The sequence below is a fragment of the Antechinus flavipes genome, chromosome 1 (genome assembly GCF_016432865.1).
Source record: "Antechinus flavipes isolate AdamAnt ecotype Samford, QLD, Australia chromosome 1, AdamAnt_v2, whole genome shotgun sequence".
NCBI lineage: Eukaryota > Metazoa > Chordata > Mammalia > Dasyuromorphia > Dasyuridae > Antechinus > Antechinus flavipes.
Genome location: NC_067398.1, coordinates 397,641,462 through 397,668,696, shown reverse-complemented (window position 1 = coordinate 397,668,696; position 27,235 = coordinate 397,641,462). Strand labels below are relative to the sequence as shown.

Here is a 27,235-nt window from a genome sequence, read left to right as displayed (position 1 = left end):
GTTTTCAAGAACTTGTCCTGATGAGAATCAAGATTATCACATATAACATGCTGTATGATGTACTTAGCTAAGAAGTACCTAAGTTTGAGTCCCATCTTAATTACTACCTCTGTAAAGTATAAACCCCAACAAGTCACTTAATTTTCATGACAATTTCCTTATCTATGAAATAGGTTAATAGTAATATCTATGCCCACAGGGTTGTTGTAAGTATTAAATGAGATACTATATGTGAAATGGTTTCTAAAAATTAATGCATTTTATAAATGTGAACTATGAATAACATGCCTCCTTAAAATAGCCATTGGCTAAATTTGTGATTCAAGTCAATATTTGTGTTAAATCAGAGCTTTTAGTGACTTTAATGAGGTTAAATCAAAACCTCTTTTAAAATGTGTTAAGGAAGTGGACTAATGTCACCAAGGATTTGTAACTTCAGCCATGGTTGTTTTTTCCTATTCCTGTTTAAATTCCAAAGATAATTTCCTATATATGAAATTGTCCCCTTATTTTTGAGTAAAATATTAATTTAGAAAAAAGCAAACTCATTATTTTGTCATAATAAATCACATTCACATTTACAAAACATATTTCGATGACATCTTAAGAAATTATCTTTGTAATATTATAATTCTCTAGGTGAAAAATACAATCTCATCAAGTTACCTGGGTTATAAAGACTTAAAAGTTTAAGGTAAAGGGCAGGAAAATAAGATGTTATAATACATGTGGAGAATTCAAGAATCCTTTTTAAAAATTCATTTTTTCTATAAAGGAGTTACAAGAAGAACAGTTTTCCTTCCTGCTATTCCAAAACTATCTACTACACATTATTTCATCTACAACATGCCAATTATGCTATTATCTGACCATTGTGATTTTTCTTTTCTTTGCATTTTTAAAACTTTGTTTTATGTCATATTTAAAATAGGTATGACTTTAGGGGATCAAGTGCATGATATTCTGAAACTACATGCAAATTCAGTATTTAATATCAGCCTTCAAATTGTTTTATGTTATACCCAGTAAGGTATAATAAATATAAACAGGATGTAAACAGGAAGTCAAAGTAAAATATGTTATAACCTGGGGATTTATGCTGATACTTTCACAAACACATTCTCAATTTCCATCAAATTATTTGGTTAAATTTCTCCTAAAAATGAAAATATTGGAGACATTGATTAGTATATATTCACATTTCTGAAGCTGGTATCCTCTTCAGTAATTAATATTCAAATTAGCTTCCTGCCTAAACATTTCCTTAAATGTATGCTAAACTTCTGACCATCTTCTTGTAATACTGACTGTCTTCTGACTTTTATCCTCATCTCTCCTCCCCATCCCTACTTTGGACTCTGCTCTGAGGTTCCCTTCAGTTCTTATAGGTAGGTTTTGGCTTTTAATTTGCATGAATCAGGTCTCCATGTCAAGCTATCTCCAGATCATAATAAAGTATAGCTCCCTCCCCTACTCAGCCAGCTCCAGTTCTTTTATATGTTGCTTTCCTCAATTCAATGTAAGGGCCTTAAAGACAGGAGCTATCTTGCTTACTTGTATTTTTATACTCAGTGCTTTGCTCAGTGTCTGACATATAACAAGTTCTTAACAAATGTTCTAAATGGACAAGAATTACAAAAATGGATTTTTTTAAAAGGAAAGGAATGGATTTCTTCCATTCTTTTTGCAATCCTTAATATCTCTCTCTTTAGACAGGGAGGAGGGAAGAAAACAGCTAAATTTTCTTTTTTAAAAAAATATTTATTTTTAATAAACATTACTTTGTGAATTATGTTGAGAGAGAAAAATTAGAGCAAAAGGGAAAAACCATGGGAAGATTTTAAAAAGCAGGAAAAAAAATAAGTGAACATTGCATGTGTAGATTTACATTCAATCTCCTTAGTTCTTTTTCTGGATGCAGATGGCATTTTCTGTCCACAGTCTATTGGGACTGCTTTGGATCACTGAATCTCTAAGAAGAAAAAAGTCTTTCATAGTTGATCATTGCACATTCTTACTGTTATTGTATACAATGTATCCCTGTTTCTGCTTGTTTCACTCAGCATCAGTTTGCATAAATCTTTGTGGGCCTTTCTAAAATCAGTTTCTTCATCATTTTTTATACAACAATAATATTCCATTATCTTCATATACCAAAACATGTTCAGCCATTCCCCAATTGATGGACATCTATTCATGTTCCAATTCTTTGCTGCCACAAAAAGCACTGCTACAAACATTTTTGCACATGTGGGTCCTTTTCTCTTCTTTATGATTTTCTTGGGATTTAGACCCAGAAATGGCACCACTGGATTAAAAGATATGCACAGTTTGATAGCCCTTTGGACATGGAGCATAACCTTCGAAGAAATTTATAAATTTATAAATTATAGAGGAGCTACATCTCAAACATAGATTGTGTATTTATTATAATGTCATGACACATATTTACTATGTTTGTCAAAACCATAACTGGATTTTCTTCCCCTGCAGCAAAAATAATTAGGGGAGGTAGAGACGTAGACAGTGTTAGCTCACTTTAGACCAGGGTTAATTGTTAGGAGAATGTAGTGATTTTCTTCTTTAAAATAATATAAGATCGTTCTCTCTGGGAGCAGGTTTCTTGGGGAGGCTTTCTGGAGGCAGCCTTAGTTTCGGTTAAGAGTAATAATCACCCAAAATACAGCCAACTGGTAAAAATGCAAACGTTTATTTTCTCCTTCCAAAATAGCCCAGTTAGTTGAGGCCTCTCTCTCTGCTTGGTTCTAAGAGCTCTTGCAGCTTTGTCCTTTGCTTCTGCCTCTGCTTTCTTCAGCCTCCAGCCAGCACAAAGGTGGAAGTTGTAATGAATCTTTCTTGCCTCCAAGAGAAGACTTCTGGCTCTCAATCTCCCAGAGTGCTCTGTGTCTGTCCCAGAATGCTCCTCTCCAATCTAATTCCACTGAATTCCCTTGACTGTGCTTATATATAATCTCTTCTGAGAGAATGGGATTGTGGGTTTTCTCCCAGAGTGCTCTCTGGCCCTAAGAGCTTCAAGGGAGGTGTGAATTCACAAAGTTACACAGTTAACTTTGTGAATCTCCCATACTTGTGAACTCCAATGAGTAAAGGTGTGAACACAAGCATTGTATCAATTAGTTCTACTTAATACCTTGTTACAGGTTCTGGCCCAAAACATCTCCTTGTAAGATCAGATCAATGATACTGAACCATGCTAAATTAGATAATTATTGTCTCTATCAACTCTAATGACTTAACAGTTTGTAAAGATTCCAACAGGAGAATATACAGGAGAATTTATTAGAGTCAAATTTTGAAGGGAGAAAAAAAAGCCAGGACAAAGGTGATGATAGCATGGCCTAAGAAAGCAAAGAAGGGTAGAGTGATTGGAGTTTGGTATGAAGACAGAAGATAGGTTTGGAAGAAATAGAGAGAGAGAGAAAGAGACAGACACACACCCACACCCACACCTATCTTGCTGGAAGGAACCCATTTAAATTACCAAAGCTCAGGGAAGGAGTGGACCTCATAAATGTGGAGGACCAGCTGCTTTAGTAAAGCCCCTGGGTTGTGACAATAGGAACAGAGAGAGAGAGAGAGAAACACAGAGAGAGAGAGAAACAGAGAGATAGACAGAGAGACCAGAGAGAAGAGAGAGAGAGAGAGAGAGAGAGAGAGAGAGAGAGAGAGAGAGAGAGAAGGGGGGAGAGAGAGAGAGAAAGAGAGGGGGGAGAGAGAGAAAGAGAGGGGGGAGAGAGAGAAAGAGAGGGGGGAGAGAGAGAAAGAGAGGGGAGGAGAGAGAGAAAGAGAGGGGGGAGAGAGAGAAAGAGAGGGGAGCAGAGAGAGAAAGAGAGGGGAGCAGAGAGAGAAAGAGAGGGGAGCAGAGAGAGAAAGAGGAGGGGAGAGAGAGAAAGGGGGGAGAGAGAGAAAGAGGGGGGGAAGAGGAGAGAGAGAGAGAAACAGAGAGAGACAGAGAGAGGAGAGAGAGAAAGAAGAGAAAGAGATAGAGAGACCAGAGAGAGGAGAGAGAGAGAGAGAGAAAGAGAGAGAAGGGGAAGAGAGGGGGGGGGAAGAGAAAGAGAGAGGGGGGGAAGAGAGAGGGAGAAAGAGGGGGGAGAAAGGGGGGAAGAGAGAGAGAAAGAGGGAGGAGAGAGGGGGGGAAGAGAGAAAGGGGGGAGAGAAAGGGGAGAGAGGGGGGAGAGAGAGAGAGAGAAAGAGGGGGGGAGGAGGGAAGAGAGAGAGAGAGAGAAGGGAAAATAGAAGGTTGTAGGCAGAGAACTATCTAAATTATGGGTAGTAAAGGTAACACTTATAGTTGATGATAAGCTCAATGGTATGGCCCCCTCTACATGGAGTTGCAATGGAGCAAAGGTGTGGATCATGGGACATTTGATGAAGTTTCAAGCAAGGGTATTTGGGGAAAATTGACCCAGATATTAGAACCTTTGAGAAAGATAGTAGAATCATGTACAGGCAGGTAATGGAATAAAATAAAATAAAACCCATCAGGATCTGAAAATGGTGATATATCTAGATCAGAGCTTCTTAAATTTTTCCCACTCACAACCCTTTTTTTGCCTGAGAATTTTTTACACAACACTGGGTATTTAAGTATATAAACTAAGTATATAAATAAAATATTTACTTGTAATAAATCATAATTTTGTAACTCCCCCCACATTTAATTACAAGAACCCATTTAGGGAGAAGATGCTGAATCATAGAGGTAGGGGGAGAGCCTTGTTCAGAAGGGCACTGAGGAAAAAGAATCCAATGTGTCTTTCATTCTCCCCTGGTCTCTTGTGCCTGGGACCATGAGCAAAGGTATAGCCACTATTGAAGAAAGTATCTGGGAATGCAGTGTCTTCTGTAAGGAGTTAAATTTTTAGGTTTGCAAATTGTCCTTGTTTCTGTTTCATTGAATGAATTACAAGACAAATGGTACAGTGGGAAAAGATCTGAATTCTGGATCTGCCACATATGTACTAACCTGTGTGATCTTGGCCTAGTCAACTAACGTTTATGAACCACAGTTCTCAAATTTGTCAGATGCATGGATGACTTTATATGCCCTTATAAGATTCCTTCCAATTTGTAATCTATGATTATATATTTATTATAGAACATAAGATCTAATTAGACATAATGAACTTGTATTTGAAAATGTTTATGTTATAGGAAAAAAAAGGGGGAGTTATCTATCTTATACTCCCATACTTTTTCCACTTTTATTGTTCTTTAACCTTATTTTGGGAGAAAATGTATTTTATAATTTAATCTGCTAAACAAGCATGTGATCAGTATATTGCAATAAATTAGTAGAAATAAAAATAATACAATTATTTATGAAAGCAAGAAATTCTATAAATACCTTTTCTATTTATATATAAAACATCAAATCAAATTATACATGTTTTCATATATAAAAATATTCATCCAAGCAGTTATTCAAAAAGGTTCTACAATTAGAATCCTGAAATGCCAGGGGGAAAGGAATCCCAGAGTCCACCTGCTACAATCTTTGCTTCATCTGAAAAACAATTGCTTCTGTAATATACCCAACAAGTGGTTATCAAACCTTTGAAAAAAGAGATCTAGTGATGGGAAGCCCATTTTTTTTTCCTGAGGTAGTTAACTTTTAAATTGCTATAATTGTAGCAAAGCTCTTCCTGACATCACAACTATTTTCAAAAGCTTATACTTATTGCTAAAAGTTCTGCCCTCTAGTCCCTTTCTCCTTAGTGACAAATATCCCTGTTTCTTCAATTAATCTTCATATGACATCTTGAGATGCGTTACCATCCTGGCTATCATTCTTTTTATGTTCTCTAGTTTATCAATGTCTTTAAAATTTTATAATTCTCTTCTCTAGATATGGTCACTAACTCTGTGACATCCCAAGTCTTGAATAATATGCTTCTCTCGATGCCGCCTCGCAACATATAAAATATTTAAAATCTAAACTTTAAAATCACCTTTATATTATTTGTTTTTTTTTTAAATTAGTACTTAAATATGCACTCAGAAATTTTATAACATAGTTATAGTACCTTGTTTTGTCATAGATTTAATTATTAATTTGGACCCTGTATACAATCACCTAAACAGCATGCCTTCCCAAATATAAATACATTTATACAAATAAATATGCAAAAATAAAATACATTTAAAATCTAAACTTTAAAATCACCTTTATATTATTCGGATTTTTTTTTAAATTAGTACCTAAATATGCACTCAGAAATTTTATAACATAGAATGGTACCTTGTTTTGTCATAGATTTAATTATTAATTTGGACCCTTTATACAATCACCTAAACAGCATGCCTTCCCAAATAAATAACAAGACATAAAAACACAGATACAGGGCTTAACCTTGGGCAAAATTAGAAATAAACAAAAGATTGTTTCCAGTCCTCCAGCATGCATTTTTATTACTTTTATAATTTTCTTAGCCACATTCTACAAGATGCCTTTGATGCCTTATACCCAGGACATCCCCTCACCCAGATCGGCTTTTGCTCTGAATTTACCCATGCTCAAGATGTTTCAATCAAAATGTCGTTACGTTCAGTATCCCATTTGTTCAGTGTCTGCTTCCTGATAGTTAACCTGATAAATACATACGGTATTAAAAGCTTAGTAGCTGCCCTTCTCAATAGCATGTTTGCATTTAAACCAAAATTCAATACTATAACCATGAAAAAAGAATAATGATAGGAATTTCCAACAGATTACAAAAGGGCACAGATCATATAGTGTAGGTTTCCACTGGTTTGTATTTACTCCTCAAGATGTACACTATCACGAAATTCTGTCATTTTGAAATCAACAGATAAATTGCCAAAGGAAAATTCTTGGACCATTGAAAAACATTGAAGAAAAGAAAATTGCTGAGTATGATCTGGTCATTTTCCCATTTTAAAATCAGAAATGCTCAAATGCATGTTTTCTAATGAAAACTTCATCAAATGGTCTTTGTATTAAGTACCCACTTTGCTTTGTTGACAGCTAAGCTGTTTTTAATTTTAAAATATGCCTAAAAGCCAATTGATCTAAAAGACATTGAGACATTTACTTAAGGAAATGTGCTGTAAGCAGTTTTGTTCTATTTGTGTGAAATTCACAAGTTAGTTTCTGTCTGTTTTGTAAAAATCTGGAATTAAAGAGTTTCTTTTTTTTCCCCATTACTCACCTAATATCTAAATGAACTAAATATAGAAATAATAGGAACTGTTATTTCATTGATCTAGTCTCTACCAGTGCAGGTCATCATTTTCCAGTAAAGTTAATGATTTATCCAGCATTATACACCTAGTTTATATCACAGGGAAGGTGTGAATGCAGTTTCCTCACTTTAAGATCAACTCTTTATCCAAAAGGATTTAAATGTTTTTGGTTCTTTGGACCTTTCCAACCTAATTATTTTGGTTTATCCAAATAGAATCCAATGAGATCATTCCCAACTTACCCTTGACATCTTTGAGGAGTTCTCCTATTAAGTATTGTTTTGACATTTGAATGTCAATCTAATGATACTTTAAGACTTTGGACAATTTTTTTAAAAAAGAAAAAACTTTATTAATGAATAACAATTATTATTTTCTCAGTGTTTTTGTATTATATTAGCATATTTGCATAAATAAAGGTATAGTATATCCTTTCTGAAGCATAAACAAAAAATAAGATTCTGGGATTTAAATGCAAAAGTTTGTGCTTTTTTTTTTCCCTGTACATTAAAAATAATATTGTTAGAATCTTAAAAGGAAGATTATTTGTTCTCTTTTCTTTTTAAATATCTTACAGTGATACTGATCAAAGAGAATGTGCAATCTGAGAATAATTTCTTAATCTTAATAGTAAATCCTATTTCCTCAAACAAATGTTTTATATGTTGGCTGTTTCAGATAAGAAGACAAGGAGGCATACAGTTACTGGTGGACCTGCTGGACCATCGGATGACAGAAGTCCATCGCAGTGCCTGTGGAGCTTTGAGGAACTTGGTGTATGGGAAAGCTAATGATGATAATAAAATTGCCCTGAAAAATTGTGGGGGCATCCCAGCATTAGTACGATTACTACGCAAGACTACTGATCTGGAGATCCGTGAACTTGTCACAGGTAAGAGAAAATTATGTTATAGTGTTACATTTTCAAGAATGTAAATTTTCTTATATTTATCATGTCTAGCACATGAACTAATCAAGTAATCTATATAATAGAATGGTAATGATTGTATTTACATAATTTAACAGTTTAAAAAGAATTAGAAATTACATGAAAATGTAGGGAAATTTTAGTGAACATTGTTTAATCTGTTTTAAGACACCACCCTCCACTTAATTCAGAATCTCTTTAAAGTCTGGTAATTTCTCATTGCTACTATGAACATCAATTTAAAAAATATGAGCAATAATGAAATAATAGCTGCTAAGATGTTGCAATGAAATGTTTGTGTTTAACCTCTTGAATAGAATTCATGTTCATTCTAAACATGAAGATACAGAATAGAAAATTGTTATGAAATATTATGAGTTCAATACAATTTCTGTCCATGTCTAAAACACTATCAATAAGCTTTTATATAACTACTGATATGTTTACTTCCTTTCAAAAAATTACCCTTTCCTAAATAACTTACTTGAATGTACTCGTTAAGCTTTTAATTACTTGTTTAATGTGTAGAGAGTTAAAACACTCACTTTCTCAGTGATGAACCTACTAATCTTCCCCTGAGAATTTTAGGATACTTTGAGGGCTTCCATGTTTCTTTTCTCTATTACTACGGGGTTGAACCTCTAATGGTTATGGTCTCTCTCACACACCTCAAATTAGGGGCCAATGATTAATAGACTAGTTCCATTTAAACACTTAACATCAACTATATTTTACAAAAATATATTTATTTTGAATATATGGCAAATTTAAAACATTTTCCCCAGATCTCAAAATATACTCTTAACTACATAGTGTCTAGAGGCAATAGGGCTGTTCCTATATAGCTTTGCTCTCAAAGAGTTCATGTCTAAAGACAGCAAGATTGCTAGATAAGCCACTTTCTCTTTACTGCTGGAATAGGTTCCTGAAGGTCACTTTTAACTATCACTTCTTGTTCCCCTGGGGAATTAATCCTAAACTGGCTACAAACCTGTATTGTAGAACATTTAGGTTGCTGCTCTTTTGACCTTTCCACACTCACAAGTCAATTGTCAATTAGAACAGAAAAAAACAAATTCAGAAGCCAAGAAATGAGCCCCTCTCAGAATAGAAGGAATCAACAAAAGGTCCCCTGTCAAATGCAGCAGATCACATGGAAAGCCTTTCCAGTGAATCAGAGAATCTCCATTTTCCTATGTGATTAATTAATCAAGTCCAGCTATAGAATGTCACTACAGGTATACAATCTCTCCAAGACATTGCAAAATTTCATGATTCTTCTGAAAAGAACCATTGTCCTTATTGGGGAGATATCAATAAAGGCATTCTTTGCATGTACCAATGCTTAATAATATTTTCTATCCCTATCACATAATGTGCCTTTAAGAAATATCTTTAGATATTTTGTCTAATTTTCAGCATTATATAGCAATTTTATTAACTTATCAACTGTCAAATACAGATCTTCTGACCTCCAAGCTGAATTTTTACAATATATTTAGGAATACTTTGGAAATTTCACATAAAGGTGGCTGAAAACAGAAGAGAGGTTGATTTACTTCAGAATAAAGAAGTTTAGAGCATTTATAGCTCTTCAAAGCCAACTTTTCTTCTGGTTTCACTACCAGAGTTGAGTTTCCCAAATTTCTAAATTTAAGATCAGGTCCCTTTAGACTAACTAAATTCAACAGACAGGAGTTCAATAACTTAACCAGTTTGAAACTTTAAAAAGAAAATGAATCTTGTATATACTTTAAAATCTTGCAGATACCCCAGAAACTTTTCACATATTAGGCATATTTTAGAAATCTAGTGATATAGGTCTGCTGATGATATTGAAAATGAAAAATTTTCCTAATCTCTGTAAGGGTCCTCAAACCACATATTGGGCCAATACCTAAACAAACAAACTTCAGAAAATTCCTGAAATACTTCCCAAAAGGATTAGTATGTGTCCTTTTAAGATGAGGGAGGATGGGGTGATACAGGGTTGAAGAGAATTAAGATATTTGAGTACATTAAGAATATCTCTTGTGGTAGTCCAAATTAAATCCAAATGTGTCCCTCCTTCCTTCTCTCACTTTTCCCTTCCACTCTATTCTTCACTCTTCCCTTTTTTCTTCATCATCAACTTCCCTTATTCCCTCTTTTCCTTCATTCATCTCTTGATACTTTTCTTTCCTCTTCCTTTATCATTTGTTGCACACACCTAGATATTAGAGAGATAAATAAGCATTTATTAAACTGCTGTCTACAGCAGTAGAAAGTCTATAATTTAAATTGATAATAGTCAACAGGCATTTATTAAGTTCTTATTCTAGACTGGGTACTAGAGCAAGTGCAGAAAATAACAAATATATCAGAAAGAATAACAGACTTTAGCCTCAAGATGATTAAGTTTTAAGGAAGGAAAATAATAAAAGGAAGCTGAAAGTAGAGGGAAAGGACAGAAAGAATGATGACAGGACATGACAGAAAAAAATCTGGGAAATTAAGAATTTAATGAGAGAAATGAAGATGTGGTTGACCTGGGCATTCTGGAAAGAACCAGTTAGTTAAAGGAAGGGACCTCTCAGATAAGAGAAGTTATAGGGCAGAATAAACTACCTGAATTAGGAACATTCTCTGGCCTGGTTTAAAAAAATGTCCAGAAAATTTAATGTCTAGCCCGGTAAGGGGTGAAGATAAATTTGAATGATAAATATTTACTACTACATGCTTGTTATTTGCAAAGTACTATTTTGGGTACCAGAAATGTAAAGAATAAGTTCTTCTGTGAATTCTTGAGAACATTCCAGTGTAAGGGAGAGGATAAGATGTGTAAAAATCACTATTCAGAGAATAGGATCAGACAAAATTCTTTGTGAAATTTTAGCTGGATGTTATTTTCAACTGACAAAGCCAAAAGATACCTTATAAAGGAGATTAGAGCTTCAGGGAAGAGAGAGGTTTTCACGTGTGACAATTCTTTGGAGACTGATGAAAGGGTTAGAACTTGGGGAGAGATTTCAGACCTCATCAAATAAAACTAAGAATAGAGAGCCCAGAACACCAGTCCCCTGAAGTTGTTGCTTAGGAAGCTGTTTCCCAGGGGTATGAAGTAAAGAGGTCTCATCATTGTAACTAATGATGGCTTACCTTAGTTATGGCTTTGTTGGTAAGTAACTATATGTGGAGGGTAGACAACATTGAAAACCTGACCCTGTCTTTCTAGGACTCACAATTGACCAGGAAGATGTGTTCATATATAAATAATGCAATACTATTATAAGATTAGACATGCCTTAAGAGACTGAAGTTTTACATTTCATTTGACTTCTTAATTACCAGACCTTTTATAGGATAACTGTTAACCAGGATTAATTCCCTGCTGATTGTCAAGGTGCTGCTGAGCTCAGTGGGGTTGTGATGAGGTATCCTGCTGACCAACAAAATAGGCCTTAATAAAATGAAAGTCCTATTTGTTGAGCTTTTTCTAAAGTGATTTTCCAGCCTTAAGAATCACTCTGTAGGGCTCCTATATGCAAATAAAAAATGAATTTCAAGTGAACTTAAAATCCACAGAGACTACTATGAAGATATCTTTTTACTATTTGACCCTTTGCTGTCAGAAAAAAAAAACTACATTAAAAGAATACCTTAAAAAGGTAAATCAGTCTATATTTATCTTTCTATTTTATCCACTTTAAGAAAGGAATTATATTACTAGAAATCAGAAGTTAATTTTCTTTGGATTCAGTCCTCTTGCCTTTTGACAAAGATTCATTTAATTTCAGAATGAAAATCTAAAAGGTTTAGCAAAATAAATTTGCTATCTAGATTGTCCCCAAAATCTCAGTGCATGTTAAAACTTTAATTGTTTAGCCTAAAACTGAATTAAAATTTTGAGATACTTTTTATAAGAGTATCAGTCTTTTTCTAATGACTATGAATACTCATAGCCATGCCCAAAGTGTATTTTTCTATATAACAACATGATTCCTGAGGTGATTATCCTAAAAGAAAGAGGAAGTTATCTTTATTTTTTATTTTTATAGGACTGAGTGGATCAAAATACAAACATATATTATATGAATCTTTCAATTAGAAGAAATATATATGCAATCTTTGATTACAGAATCTCATACTGTGATTTGGAGATAAACATCAGTGTTTTCATCTTATGGAAATCCAAGTACATGGTGCTTACATTGACTTGTCAAAGTTACATATAAAATCATGATGCTTTTTTTTTTTTTTAGAGGATTCACATTTGTAATTAAACCTTTTAGTTGCCTTATTTTACTCCTCAGGAGTGTCACTCTTCATAAAAATTATCTCATTAATCTTCAAAGGTTTTTTAATTGAATTACAGACTTTAAATGAACTCTAATTGTCTATCACATCAAATTATAGTCTTGATCATTAGATAGACAATGTGGTATGGGGTGGGGGGAAGGTGAGCCATATAGAATTAGGAGTCAGAAAACCTGAGAATTCATACCTCCACTAACTGTTGAATAAATCAATTAACCTCTGTGATCCTAAGTGTTCTTATTTGTAAGATGTAGATCCTTATGATCCTATAAGTTTTAAAACTTTATCAATCAGCCTCTCTAGACTCTCACTATGCATCTTATTTGTTCAGTTTGCCTAGGCCATTTAATTCTGCATTTCTATCAATGTAGTTTGAGTAAGATTCAGGATTTCAAGGTAGAATACAAGGAAGGGCAGAATACAAAATTAAATACAGAAAAGTAGAAATCAGTGAAGAGAAAGTAAAGGAAGCCAACTTTATTGAAGGGAAATATTAACAGTCAGGGAGGATGGAAACAGATCAGGTCCCCTAGGATCCTGAATGGAATAGGGCACCAAAACCAGTAAAAATATGGGGGTTTAGGTTTTTTTTTTTTTTTTTTTTTTTTTTTTATAAAACTCTTATCTGGATCAAGCAGATTTAAGTATTAGGAAGATAGACAGCCTGTACCTGGTGCTCGTGTATGCTGGGCAATTGGCAGCTGGATGACATTCAAACTTCCTACCTATAGCAAAAAAGACTTTTGACCATTATTTCAGGTCTATCTTTGACATGGAGCCTCCAAGAATTTGAACCTTCCTACCATCTTCTATTTTCAGGGTGGACAGTCTATCAAAGTCCTTACAGTTCTCTACACAAGCCAAATCTACTTCCACTTTAATGTTATAAAGCTTCACATTTCCCATAGTATGAATCCCCTTTCTGGTTTCTCCACTCATCAATGGGCATCTTTTCAAACTTTGCCCAAAAGTTAATTCCCTAATTAGATCTTTCCATTTCATTCCAATCAAACTTCAGTTACATGAATAGCTAATACCATCAACATATTTCTCATCTTTCCTATTTTTTCAAATATTTAGTATTTACTTTTATATAGCTACATCACTGAATTATCTATATATTTATTTATTAATATTTATTAATATTGTGGTTCTCTTTTTAAACTTGTTTTCATAACAAAAATCCATACATAAATGTTTCTGGGAAATTGGAGGAAATTATAATTATTTAATTTGTTACATTTTTCTTTTAATCAATCAATATTATTAAGTGTCTACTATGTGGTAGGCTCTGTGTTAAATGCTTCATCGTAGTATTTTACTTTCAACAGTGACATGTAGTAGATATTTAATAAATACTTACTGAATATTGTGCATATATTACCTGCAGAAGTAGCAGGAATAAACTGCTATAATGTAGGGCAAAGTCCAGCTTACTTTCACTTGTATTTGGTCTCATTTCCTCTTGTAGAGCATTAATTTATTAAGTTTAGGAACTAGAACCTTTTAAACTGTCTGGAGAGCCTGAAACAAACCTTTATAATTAGTAGGTTTTCGATAAGTTCTAGAGAATCTAGCACATATCTAGCAATTTGTTTTATTTCATTCTCTCGTATGAAAGACTCCAACCTGTTCCCCAACTTACTTTCATATTTGAATCTGTGAACTCAGTAAGAATAAAACCAGTTGCTACAACAAAATGTGCCTTATTTCTCAACACATGCACAAAAACTAATGATCAAAGGAAAAAGTGGGCATGTTAGCAACTGTTTTATCATATAGCATTCCTCCTTAATATTTTTGTCTTAAATGTCTTGAAAATTTCTAACTCAGGATTTTTAAAACAAATGTCCAACTCTGGTGGAAAAAAAAAAAAACCCACAAATTTTAAACACAAGATACATAAATAACAGTAATCAGAAGGATCAAAGGAATTATAAAGACCACAAAATTCTAATGTAGGCTTATGAGACTAAAAAAGGGGCATTGGCCCTTGAAAGTTTTAGATCATTTATTAAAATTTTCTTGCTAATAAAACAATTTAAAATAGATTCCAGATTTCAGTTTGCATTTGCAAACAAAAACAAATGACTCCTTGCAACACAGCTGGACAATTTACACTATAAAATCTGTTTATAGTGTATTATATTTAACCAAAGCCTAAGTGAAGCTACCAGTTAGGTAATTTTCTCCCTAGAACACAATTACTGTGAGAGGATGAACAGAATTTTACTTAAATCCAATTAAAACTATTGTATACTTATATTTGATTGAAATAGCCCTGAACAAATGAAATTAAATTGCAGAGGCTGTTTGTTCTTTAGAGACTTGTCTGACTTCATTTTTGTTCTTTCAACAGTGTATAGATAATTTACTTAAATATGATTGTGGTGTTTTGTCCTTACAAAAATAATCCATAGCAAAAACAATTATCAATGAATAAAAACTAGATATTAACTCTATCATGTAAACTTAGATTTTAAAGCTAAAAGAAAAAATGGCTTAAAGGTCAAGAGCAACCCTCTAATTTTACAAATAAGGAAACTGAGATCTAAAGAGTTAAGTAATGTACTAAAGATGACATAGCTGATAAAATATCTAAGGAAGAATTAGAACTTGGATCTTTTGGAGTCCAAGTCCAATGATGTATTCACTATACTATATTTCATATATTCATTAATATGCCTGAGGCACTAAGACCAGTACAGAGACTGAAAAGGGAATTTGATATGGATCGTTGCCTTCAAGGTGATCACTAACAAGTTGAAGGATAAAGTGATTTCATAAATAAAAATATGCTAGAAAATGAAGTGTGAAAGTGCCTGCAAGAGTCATAGTAGGAGTTCTGCAAGAGAGAAAAATCACTTCTGACTGGAAGAATTAAAGAATAAATCAATCACTGTACATTTATGAAGTTTCTACTGTGTGTCAAGAACCATGTTAAACTTTATAGATATAATAGAACAAATTAAATAATCACTAGTAATGAATTTACATTCTAACATAAAAACATAATATATAAATGCATGTATATATATGAATCTACATATTTATGTTATAAAATATATAAAATATGTCATATATTAAAGAATATAGCATACTTGTATGTTATATGGAAAGAGCTATTATATATAAATGGATACACACATATAGAAGTTGTCTTTTCAACTTCCAAAATGCTCTGATATAGTTTTCTGTGTAAAAACCAATGACTACTTTTGCTACTTGTTCTCCCACCACAGTTACCAATAAGGAAAAAAAAAAAAAGCAAAGGTCAGGAGAATACTAGAACAATTCAGTTGAATTGAAAAGAGGCCTGGGTTAGTACTTATGGGAAAAAAAGAGGAAGGAGTTAATTTATATATGATTGAAAATATAAAAGAAACAAAGTTCTGCATCTCGGTGCTTTAGCACATTTTATGGCACAGATACTGAATAAATGCTAGTTGATTGATTCAAATACAGTCATTTCCCAAAACAGTTCATATGTTCATAAATATCTTTTCATGTTCTTTATTTCTTGATTACCCCTCACTTTGCCTCCTTTCTTTTCTTTTTACTCTCTATCATAGCATTTAGTCAAAGTGTGATTTGAAATGAGGAGGTACCATATGACTTGCTTTTGTCCCTAGTTGATTACCTCCTTTCCTTCTATTATCCTGCTCAGAGATTGTTTAGTTGGGAATTTTTCTTTGGTCAGAAACCAAAGTCATATCAGTTTCTGACTTTTTACTACTACAAAAATGAGAAATTGAAATCTGATTTAGGTATTCTCCACTAAAAGATTTAGTGCTATATCATTATATTCATCTTGTTTGGTTTTCTTCAGGGAACAAATGAATTAAAAAGTCTATTGCTTTGTTTAAAGCCAAGACCCCACATTCACAATATGTAGAGCTGTATAACCCACATCCATTCTTAATTATAAAGGATTCACGTATATTAATACTCATATTTCAGTACTACAAAGGATTTCTGATCTCAGGGATATGGGTAGTCCCTCATACAATGATACAAATTGAAACCTATCTCACAATCTTGTGAAATTCTTGTCATATTCTCTTAAAAATCTATCATAGGGGATCTACCTAACAAGGAAGGGGCCTTTCTTATTATTTCATGTATTTTCCATTATTTTACATATTTTTTGGTCATTTTGTTTCCTCTTTGAATATCCTTGGAATGACTTTGAATAGTCTGATCATGCTTTAAACTTTCTTTCCCTTCCAGTGTCTTTCTTCATATCATGAGGAACTGTTGCTCATACTCTTAATTATCTATTCCTCTTCATAAAATTTTACACATGAGTCAATATTTCAAATCAGTATTGCCCTTAGCTGTTATTTTTGTCAATGAGCAAGAACATCAAGTGTTTAAGAGTTGAAGAATTTTCTATGATCTTAGTCTCTTCATCATTATTATGTTGGTTAAAGTCAGATCAACATTTTTAAATGAATTATAAAAATCAGTATCTGTATTCACTCCTATTTCCCTTTTTTTGTTGTCAACACCTTATTATAAATAGTTCAATTTGGAATTTTTAATTATACACTATATATTTCTTTTATTTTTATCTTTTAATTTATATGAATTTTCATCTCTGTTGTAACATTTTATATTGTTAACAATTCATGTTCTGACTATATCCAGACAGTTGATTTGGGAGCAGTTCCCACATCAATAATGAACTATTTTCTGTCTATTAAAATATAATTAGAGTTTTTGTTAGATTATTTGACATTTCCAGCAATTTTTTCTCAAATGAAGAATTTATGATTTAAAATTCTTCTTGGTATCCTACAATGCTTTGGCCTTTTTTTTAATATTTCTGAATCTTATTTTATTATATATTTCACTGTGAACCCCTACACCCATGTTCACAATGAAATTCTAAGTGTCAAAGTACATATCAAATTAATTTGGATGAGCTTATCAGTTTCCTTTTAGAATTCTTCTACTTCCTCAACCTCTGAAACAAATAATGATGTGAAATTACAATTATATTCATGGGCAGTTTTCTGGTTTTGTTTTGTTTTGGTTTGTTTTTTTTTTTCAAATAGTTATCATGAGCACTGCAATACAATATATTCCATTATATTATTTTCTTCTTTAAGAACCTGTCAGGCTTACATTTAGTTTCAATTTTCTTTTGCCTTTTAGTTTCAAAGATGTTAAGATTGACATAATTCAGTTTCTCCATTATGTCCACTTTTTCTCATTGGATAAGGATCTCACCTTTAGACAATTACCAGCTAAGGTAATGTTTGAAGATGGTTTAAAAACTATAATTCTTCCTATCTTCTGACCTCCTCTAAGTCACTTTACTTCTGCAAAAGCCATAGGCAATAGCATAAGACAGAGGGCCATTTTTTCTATCTTTCATGAATTTTCAGGCTCAAAGAATTCATCACTGAGTCACTAATAAATATCCTGTTAAGTAGTCTGTTTTTATTGAAGATGCTCTTCTGAAAAGAAATATATTGTTTCATGGAAGACAATCAAAAGTTAAATTTTATAACCATTCAGTTTACTTTATCATGAATGCTTAGCGCATTCTAAATGATTCTATTTGGTTTTGGAACTTTCTTGTGAATTGCTTCATTTTTCCATGGTTATTGTTTTGCTCTTTAGGTCACTTCTACTTTTACTAGCTCTTTCTTTTCCTAATGATGGTGATTGACTTGTGTCTTATTATTAAAAGAAAAGGAAATATGACATAATGAATTGAGAACTGCAGAAAGATTAGGATGATCCAGGTTTTAACTTTTGTCCTGCTTTCAACATATATTGGCTGTGTGATTATAAGTCCTTCACACTCTCAGTGCTCATAAATAATCATCTAACATTTTAACTGTTAAGAGACAGGTCAATTCTCCAAGAGCCTCCACAGCTGAGATCATAACACCTGAAGGAGTTGCAGGGCAGCCTTTGCTGACACAGGTATGCAGACTAGGAATGAGATAAATTGGAGGCAGAGGGAAGAGGAGAGAGGTCAGAGAACAGCAACTGCCTCTCAGTCTCCTTGTATCATCCTCTCACAAGAGAAAATCCATTCTCGGTTGGATCTCCAGCAACCACTGATAGGTGGCTCCTGTGTATTCCAACTCCCGTATATTCCAACAATTAACTGCCTCCTAATATACACTTTCGGTCTTGAGGAATTCCTTGAGTTATTGAAATCATAAACCAGACCATCTCCTAACCCATCCAATGTGATATCACTTACAAAGCAGAGATGGTTTAATCAATCTATAAACAGGCTAACAAATAAATCTGGTTAAAGTGTTTCTGACCATGTCATTCTTCCTATTCAATAAATTTCAGTGACTTCCTCTTATCTGGATGATAAAACATAAAATCCTCCATTCGGCATTCAAATCCCTTCATAATCTACTTTTCCAATTTCCTTACACTGTACTTCTCTCCATGCACTCTCTAATCCACTGACACTACCCTCTTTTCTCTTCCTCCTAAATTATGCTTTACCTACTCATTACATACTTTTTCTCTAACTGGTTTGCGTGTTTTTATTATTCTATTTTCTCATTTCTATCTCCAGGCTTCCTTCTCTCCTTTCAAGAGCCATCTAAAATACTACCTTCTACAAGAAACTTTTCTTAACCCCCTTAATTCTCATTCCTTCCCTCTAATGATTATCTCCAATTTATAATATTCCTTGCTTATACATAGTTGTTTGTATAATGTTTTCCCCATATTAAACTGTAAACTCCTTGACAGCAGAGCCGTTTAGCCTTTCTTTGTATTAATGATTTATCAGAGTGTCTAGAAAGTAGTAGGCTCTACTTGTTGACTGGACTTGATATAGCATCTTATCTCTTATTCATATAAAGCAAATAATCCTAATTAAAAGCAATTTGTTAGTTATATATTAGATATATATCTATAGAGGTTATCATTACCTTGTCTCCTAATCTTTTCATTCATCACAAAAGAAAATCATGTACAACATTGCTTTAAACATATCAAGGCATGTATTGAGTGATTTCAGCAAGTTAGGCCAATTACAAGCAAAATGAAAAAAGTCTGCATATAAAATAAATTAATCCTGAGAATTACTCCAGTCTACAATATTCAAACAACACATAAAAGATGAATTTAACATAAGTTTTAAGAAATTCAGTATATTCAAGTCAAGATAAGTTCATATTTCTTCCATAAATCCTATCCATTGCATTGAAAAGAATACTGTAGGAGTTTGACTGTCATGGGGGTCATACTTTTCATAATTTGTAAAATGAAGAATAAGAATGTTCCTTGATCCCTTTTAATTCTGTCATGGTCTACCACTAATTGGTGGTCAATAATGATCAATAAGTCAAACAGACACATTAGTAACTTTAAATGAATCAAAATTCAAGTTATGCTGATAAATAGAAACATAGAAAAATATTTCCTTTTTGGTATGCAGAGATTGAAATATATTGTATTATACATTTTCACTTATTAGAGCTGACAATGCATAACTGATTTGTGGCTCTACTTTGCCACTCAAGGGTTACAAGTTAATTAAAAACACTTATCCTTAATTATATTTTAGACTTTGCTCTATTTGCTCTACAGTTATCATATGAAAAATTATATTAACTATTGTTCACAAATACAACATGGAAATCCCCACTGACTTCTAGAGGAGAGAAGGGAATTAAAGAATTCCTATTAATGTGCTCACAGCTGTTTCTCTTTTTAACAGCTGTTTCTATGCATTATTTCCTTTTCAGAAAAGAAATATTTAAACTTTCTACCTGTCTTTATGGAAATTTTTCCCAACGATAAAAAGTCCAACCTGATTAAAATAATAGAGTCATAATTTAGATATAAATTTAGAGATCATTTTAGTCTAGTTTCACTTTAAAAAAAAAAAAAAGAAAGAAAGAAACTGAGGCCCAGAGAAGTTAAATAATTTATTCTGAGTCATATAAGCAATGTATTACAGATTTGGAATTCAAAGTCAGACTTTTTTATCCTAAATAGAGACCTTTTTCTGATACATTCTGATATAAGAATTTGCTTTGAAAATACACAACTGTTTCATTTAGCAGCTACTTCTTTCAATTATCCATCTTAAATGATGGAGGCTATATTTGAAATTCTGGCAAAACTGAGGTATCTGTCTCTGAATCAGATAATTCAGATCTATGATTTTATATATATATAATATATATTCACACACACACACACACACACACACACACAAGTATATAATTTAAATATTTCTTTTTTTGTTTGTTCGTTTTTGTTTCCAATAAGGAACAGCAGTTCATATCTCCCACAGACCAGGTTCAATCTTAGCTGCCTCTAAATAGCTCATATGTCTAATTATACTTCTCTTGGTAATATTAGTATTTAGTCCCTTGACTTTTATACAAATAGAAGAAATTTTATTTAAAAGTCACATAAAGAACAAAAAAGGGATGAATGTTTGACATGATTAGTAAAGAAATCTTTATTCCCTATTATTCTCCCTTTCATAATTCTACATATAAATGGCTCATACTGTCCTTCCATATCTCTGTGACAGCAGTTCCTATCCTTCTCCCACATTTCCAATTCCCAATTAATCTGAGACTTTCATCTGGCAACAGTTCCCTCCTCACCTCTATGAAAGATAGTTATGAGCCAAAAAACCTGAATATGCTTGACCTTTCATGTCATTTTTCAAGAAACTTCCTGGTAATACTTTGTTAGTTAATAGGAAGTAAAAATGTATATTTAAAACACCACTGTGATCAGAAAATTAACTTGGATCATTTGGAATTTTAAAGCAGTTTATCAATTTAATAATGTTCCACAAAAATACTCTGACTATTAGCTTAGTTATTAGAGTGTGTAAACACAGATGTGAAGTTTTATTATCATCTATCAGCTTCATATTGAGCATGATTAGCTATTTATAACTTGAATCTAATGACAATGTGATTGACAAGAAAAGAAACATCACATGATTTTAAAATGAAAGGTCTTGGGAATGAGGGACAGTTCCAGCAAGGAATCACATAAATAATGAGTGATACCTTCTTAATAGGTGCAAATGATTCAGGAGTGTTAGCTGCCTATTAAAAGCCTATCCTCTCCATAGTGAGAGAGGTTGCAGGTCCCCTTTCAATATCAAGATAGCTCTAACAATAATTCCACTAGAACCACAATTATAATATCATCTTACTAGCTTAAAAAAATAGCTAGCATGATATAGATTATTCTTTAAGAATTATTATTCTTGCATAATATCAGTTGGAAAGGATCTCAGAAGCGATCTATTCTAATGCCAATCTAAAAATTCTATCTAATTTCTGAAGCAGTCAATTGAAGCAATCAAATTCTTTTTATTTCTGAAACTCCAGTTTTTAAGAAGCATTTTTGTTTGTTTGTTTGTTTTTACATTGAGTCTAAATTTGTTTCTCTGTAATTTTTACCCATTAATCCTACTTTTGTTTTCTGGGAGCAAGAAGAAAAAAATCTAATTTCTCTTTCTTATGAAAAATCTTCAGATGTTTGATGTTTAAAGCTATAACCCTATATTCATTTCTCTAGGTTAAACAAACTGAGCTATTTTAGTTGAGTCTTACCATTTTTAGTTGCCCTTTATATTCTCTCCATTTTACTAATGGCTCTCCTATATTGTAGCCCTCAGAAATTAATGCAGTATTCCAGATGTGTTGTGACCAGAAAACATCTGGATATTATATTCAGTACATTGGACATTTGTCATTGCTTAATTGTTGTTGTGTACAATTCAATCCCATTTGGGGTTTTCTTGGCAAGGATACTGGAATGATCTGCCATTCCCTTTTCCAGCTCATTTTAAAGATGAGAAAATCAAGGCAAACAGGTAAAATGACCTGCCTGGGGTCACACATCTCTTAAGAATCTGAGGTCAGATTTGAATTTAGGAAGATGAGTCTTCCTGACTCTAGACCTAGCACATTACCCACTGTACCACATAGCTGCATTGGTCACTAGACTTTTCAATGTGCCCATAAAAATATACTAGTTTTGTTGAATGTGATAGTTCATTGCTGATCTTTTTTGAGAATGCAATTAATTAATACAATTAATGGACATCCAGGTGATGCCGTTTATAGAGGATTGATCCTAGAGTTCAAATCTGGCCTCAAACACTTATTAATTGCGTAATCCTGAGCAAGTCATTTTTGCCTCATTTTCAAGTGTTTCAGCACCTCACATCAACCATTTCTGTTCGTTTTCTATCTAGTGCAGAGATAATACATTTTTGCAGAGAAAGTGGAAACAAAATGAGAATTGAGCCAAAGTAACCCTATTTGGCCTATAAAATTGGTGGGATTGTCCATGGATTCTCATTTTACCTGCCTTCTCACTTGCTCTTTTATCCCTGAAGTTAGAATGAGTCCTTGCTAACATTAATCCTTTCTACTGTGCATTTGTGCACAGATGTGCACAAATGTATGCATTTGTTCTTATCTCTAGAAATCTGCTCCAACAATTACCACTCACCTCTCATTTTATTGGCAATTTCAATCAATAAACATTTATTAAGAGCCTGCTATGTTTCAGGCACTGTGACTTTTAGGATCCCCTTCCTCATGAGCTGACAAATAGGCTTGTTTAATCAAATCTAAAGGGAAAAAAAAAAAAAAAACCCTTCTCTTAGTTCTAAACTGTTATATTATCCCTCTCTTTCCTTCCCTTGTTAATTTTTAAGAAAATGTCATTTTTTTTAGAAAATGTAGTTTATATGTATTTCTTTCACTTCCTCACCATCCACCTACTCTCCTATAAACTGTACAAGCTAGTTTCCAGTTCTTCTACTCTATTGAAATGCCTGTTCTCAAACTTTCTCTCAGGTTTCATGCTCCATGATCTTACAAAATTCAACAATGTTGAATATCCTGTTCTCTTTATTTTTTTTTCATGGTTTCTCTAATAGTGCTTATGTCTGGTTATTCTGTCAATCTGACAGCTCCTTCTCAATATTCGCTACTGGCTCATCTTCTAGCATTTAAGTCTTCTCTGAAGCCTTGCCTTCTCTTTTTTTTTCCCCACACTCTCTTTTTTAGAAATTTCATCACACATCTTTAATTAACACCTCAATGTGGACAACACTTAGATCTATATCTCTCACCCTGCCTCTTCCCTGAGTTTGAGTAACTCTTTTCAATAATCTATCTGAAGGGTCTGTTGGCAACTCTCCCTAAATATGTCCAAAGCTGAATTTTCAAAAATAATACTTCTCCTAAATTTACTTGGGGCAGCTAAGAGGTACCAGAATGCATAGAATGCCAAGCCTGGAGTCAGGAAGACTCCTCTTCCTGACTTCAAATCCAATGTTAGACACTTAGTAGCTGTGTAACGCTGGGCAAGTGACTTCACTCTGTCTTAGTTCATCAACTGTAAAATGAGCTAAAGAAGCCAAGAATACTTTAAATGGGGTTGCAAAAGAGTCAGACGTGACTGAAAACAACAGAATTTACTGTTTGAGTTAATGGCGTTCTCCCACTTATGCAGGCTCAAAAAGTTGGAGTAATTTGTTGATTTTTCCCCTATCCTTTGCTTCCCAATTCTAATCAACTGCCAGGTTTTGTCAAATATACCTCAGATGTCCCTGTGTATCTTCAATGTACATATGTCCATTTCTACTGCCAATTCAATAACCATAATTCAGACCCTCATTATCTTTTACTTCCTAATTTTCTTACTGCCTTCAGAATCTCTTTTTTTTTCTCTGTCCTCTATATCACTGTTAGGATAATCTTTAACGTATAGTTATAAGTCTTTAATTCACAGATATAACTATGTTGCTGCCCTTTCCAGAAATCTTCACAGGCCCAAAATGGCCAACTAAAGAAAATACAAACTCAAAACTTTCCATCGAAAACTCTCTATAATCTGACTACAATGTACCTTTAAAATTGTATTTCAAAAACTCCCCATTATACTTTCTGCACATAAACCAAACTAGATTACTATGCATTTCCCAGTTTCATCTCCAGCCTCCCTGTTATTGTTCCTACCTTGTACTCTACCAGGACTCAACTTTTCCAGAATCCTTCTCTTTGGGGCCCAGTTCAGGTGATACTTTGTTTATAATGCCTTCTCTGATTCATTGGGAGATGATCTTTCCATTTATGAGTCTATCAAGACTCTTTACTTCTCCAGCGAACTAAATTATTTCTTTTTGTGTGTGTTATGATTATATATTTATTCCTTTAATTCTTATATCTCAAGATAAGGTCCTTGAGCTTAAAAAGTTTATGGTTTTTTTCTTCCCAATATCAAACCTAATGCCATGTCCATATGTAGGAATGAAGATTAGAACTTTGACTTTCACTAGAGTAGGTAAGGAAACTCCTTCTATTTGTAGACTTAGAGAGTTTCATAGAACACTGAGAACTTAGTAACTTGCCCAGGATCCCACTGTTTAGCTACTTCACAAATATTTTTGAATCATTTTTTGTTCTCTTATAAGAGTGAGTTTAGTCTCAGACTGATTTTGATGATACTCATTCACTATTTCTTATTAGATATATCCATATTTTGGAAAGATGTGCAAATTTTCAATATTTTTTCATTAAGATAAGCCAGAAAAGTGTGGCCTCTGTAAGCATTGTGACAAACTCTGCTACATTTCTTTGTGGTTCATGAACTACAAAATCATTCCTAATTTTGAATCCTACATTGAGAGATATGGAACATCAAATATATTTACTTGTTCTTTTTGGAACCTGGGTTCTTTATGGGAGAATGATTTGAAATTATTTTCAGATTGTATTCCACTTAAAATATATCATACTCTTCTAATGGGAAGAAATCAACCTGTTAATAGATATATAATATCTACAACAAACCTCAGCAACGTCTGAGTTGCAAATCTGAAATCCTCCTTTAAAACTAAATGTCTCATTTCAAGCTCATAAGAATTTTAATTAGGAATGAGATAAATAATTATATTATTATTTTTAAATATTTAAATATTTTATTTTCCCCAATTAAATATAAAACAATTTATTTTATATTTGCTTTTAAAATTTTGAATTCCATATTCTCCCCCTTCAGTCACAACCCCAATGAAAAGGCCCATGTGAAATTGTGCAAAACAAGAAATAATTATTAATAACCAATTAATGTATGGCAGTTACAGGTTCCCTTCCCCCCCCCCTTTTTATTTCTTCATTCAAATCTTAGGCTTTGAGGGACATCTCTTATCTTGCCCAAAGAATTTACCCCTCCCAGACTATCTTATCTAGGTGAAATTCTTCCCTAATCCCACCGTTGTTCTACTTTGCCAAATAATGGTGGAGAATAGGCTCCTTTATCTAGATTGTTCCCAGGGTTATTTCCTGTGTGTGAAGATAACTCTCTTGGTCCAAGAGTGACATCAGAGTCACATTCTAAGCCCCTTAGTAGAATATTATTAGAATAATATTCATTCTCTAATTAATTGTTAATCAGAGTTAATTTCTTCCTTTTGAAAACATTCTTCCAAAGGTATATTAAGTGTTCAATGACCCCCTAAGTTCATCTTTAGCTCCCAAGATTCCCACTGACTTCATTTTACTACCTCTGTATCCCATGTTCTATAAATCTGATTAATTATTTCCATGAAATCAAATTCTTTAATCCCTGATTGTTGAATTTCCCTGATTCCAGGCCTGGCACTTTATCCATTGTGCCATCTAAGCTGCTCTGAGAACACTTTGATAATATCTTAATATCTTCTTATATTTTTGAACAACAATTCCCTCTTGACCATTTTTGTTCTACATTTTCTGATTTGAAGATAATTCTTATTAAAGAAGTTAGAAGTTTCAAAAAGGATCAAGGAATTCTGTTTTCTCCGTCATCCATTCCTTTTCAAGAAGAAACATGTTCAAATTTCATATTTTCTGATAAATCTCTCTTGACAACCCTTTTCCTTGATAAAAGGATTTTCAGGGGGTTAAAGGAATTATGGTCATCTCCTTGCTTAAGGAGACTTCGTTTCTTTCTAGCTGAATGACTGTTAATTGTTTATACCTGGGCATATTAACAGAGGATAATAGGTCCCAGAAAGGCATAAACAAGCTGGCTTCTGACTGAAGGCTCAATGTCAAACAGATGGCTTGATATTATATTTTGCCTAGAGTTTCTAGACTAAGTCTGGAATACCACTTGAAATGAAAGAGGATGTGTTCTATCCCTCCTTACTTTTCACTTGTTCCATACATGTCTAGAATCTTTCATATTGTTCTTATAAAGAGAAAATTTGATATAGGGCATACAGATCTGACCTTGGAAAAAGACCTTGGTTCAAGTCCTGTCCCAAATAGGTGAGAGCTCTGTGACCACAGACAAGTCACTTAACAGTGCCCAAATAAAATAAAACATAGATAAAATTATTTAATAACAAATTACTATGCACCAAACAAGGATACTTGTGTTTGTATTAATTGTCCCTATTTTTATTTGTATTTGACCTCACTGATCTAAATAATTCTACAAAAATAATATACTAGTGAATTCAAGGGCTACATCAAGGAAGGAAGTTCCTTAAGGATTCCTTACTCTGAGAAAATCAGACAAAAAGTTCTTAGTAAAAGTTTCAGGTCAATATGACTTTTAGGCTTCCTGAAATAATTATTTTGCTATTGTTTCCTATTTTATTTTCTCCTTTCATATTTTTTGCATGTCATGTCCTTTGAAAATCTAAGCTCACTAGAGAGCTTCTTATGTAGCACATTGTTCTCTAAAAATTCTGTTCTTTGGTGGCAGAATTATTTGCTACTGTATTATCAACATTGGTTTTTA

General features: G+C 33.1%; 1 protein-coding gene across 4 annotated transcripts in view; it reads left to right on the top strand.

Moving 5' to 3' along the window:
- CTNND2 (catenin delta 2) overlaps nt 1-27,235 on the top strand; it is a 1,133,181-nt gene that overhangs the window by 863,572 nt on the left and 242,374 nt on the right. For all 4 annotated transcript variants that reach the window (XM_051969857.1, XM_051969856.1, XM_051969854.1 and 1 more), the window contains one exon: nt 7,909-8,122. In XM_051969857.1, the coding sequence (XP_051825817.1) occupies nt 7,909-8,122 (214 nt within the window). The remainder of the gene's footprint in view (nt 1-7,908; nt 8,123-27,235) is intronic.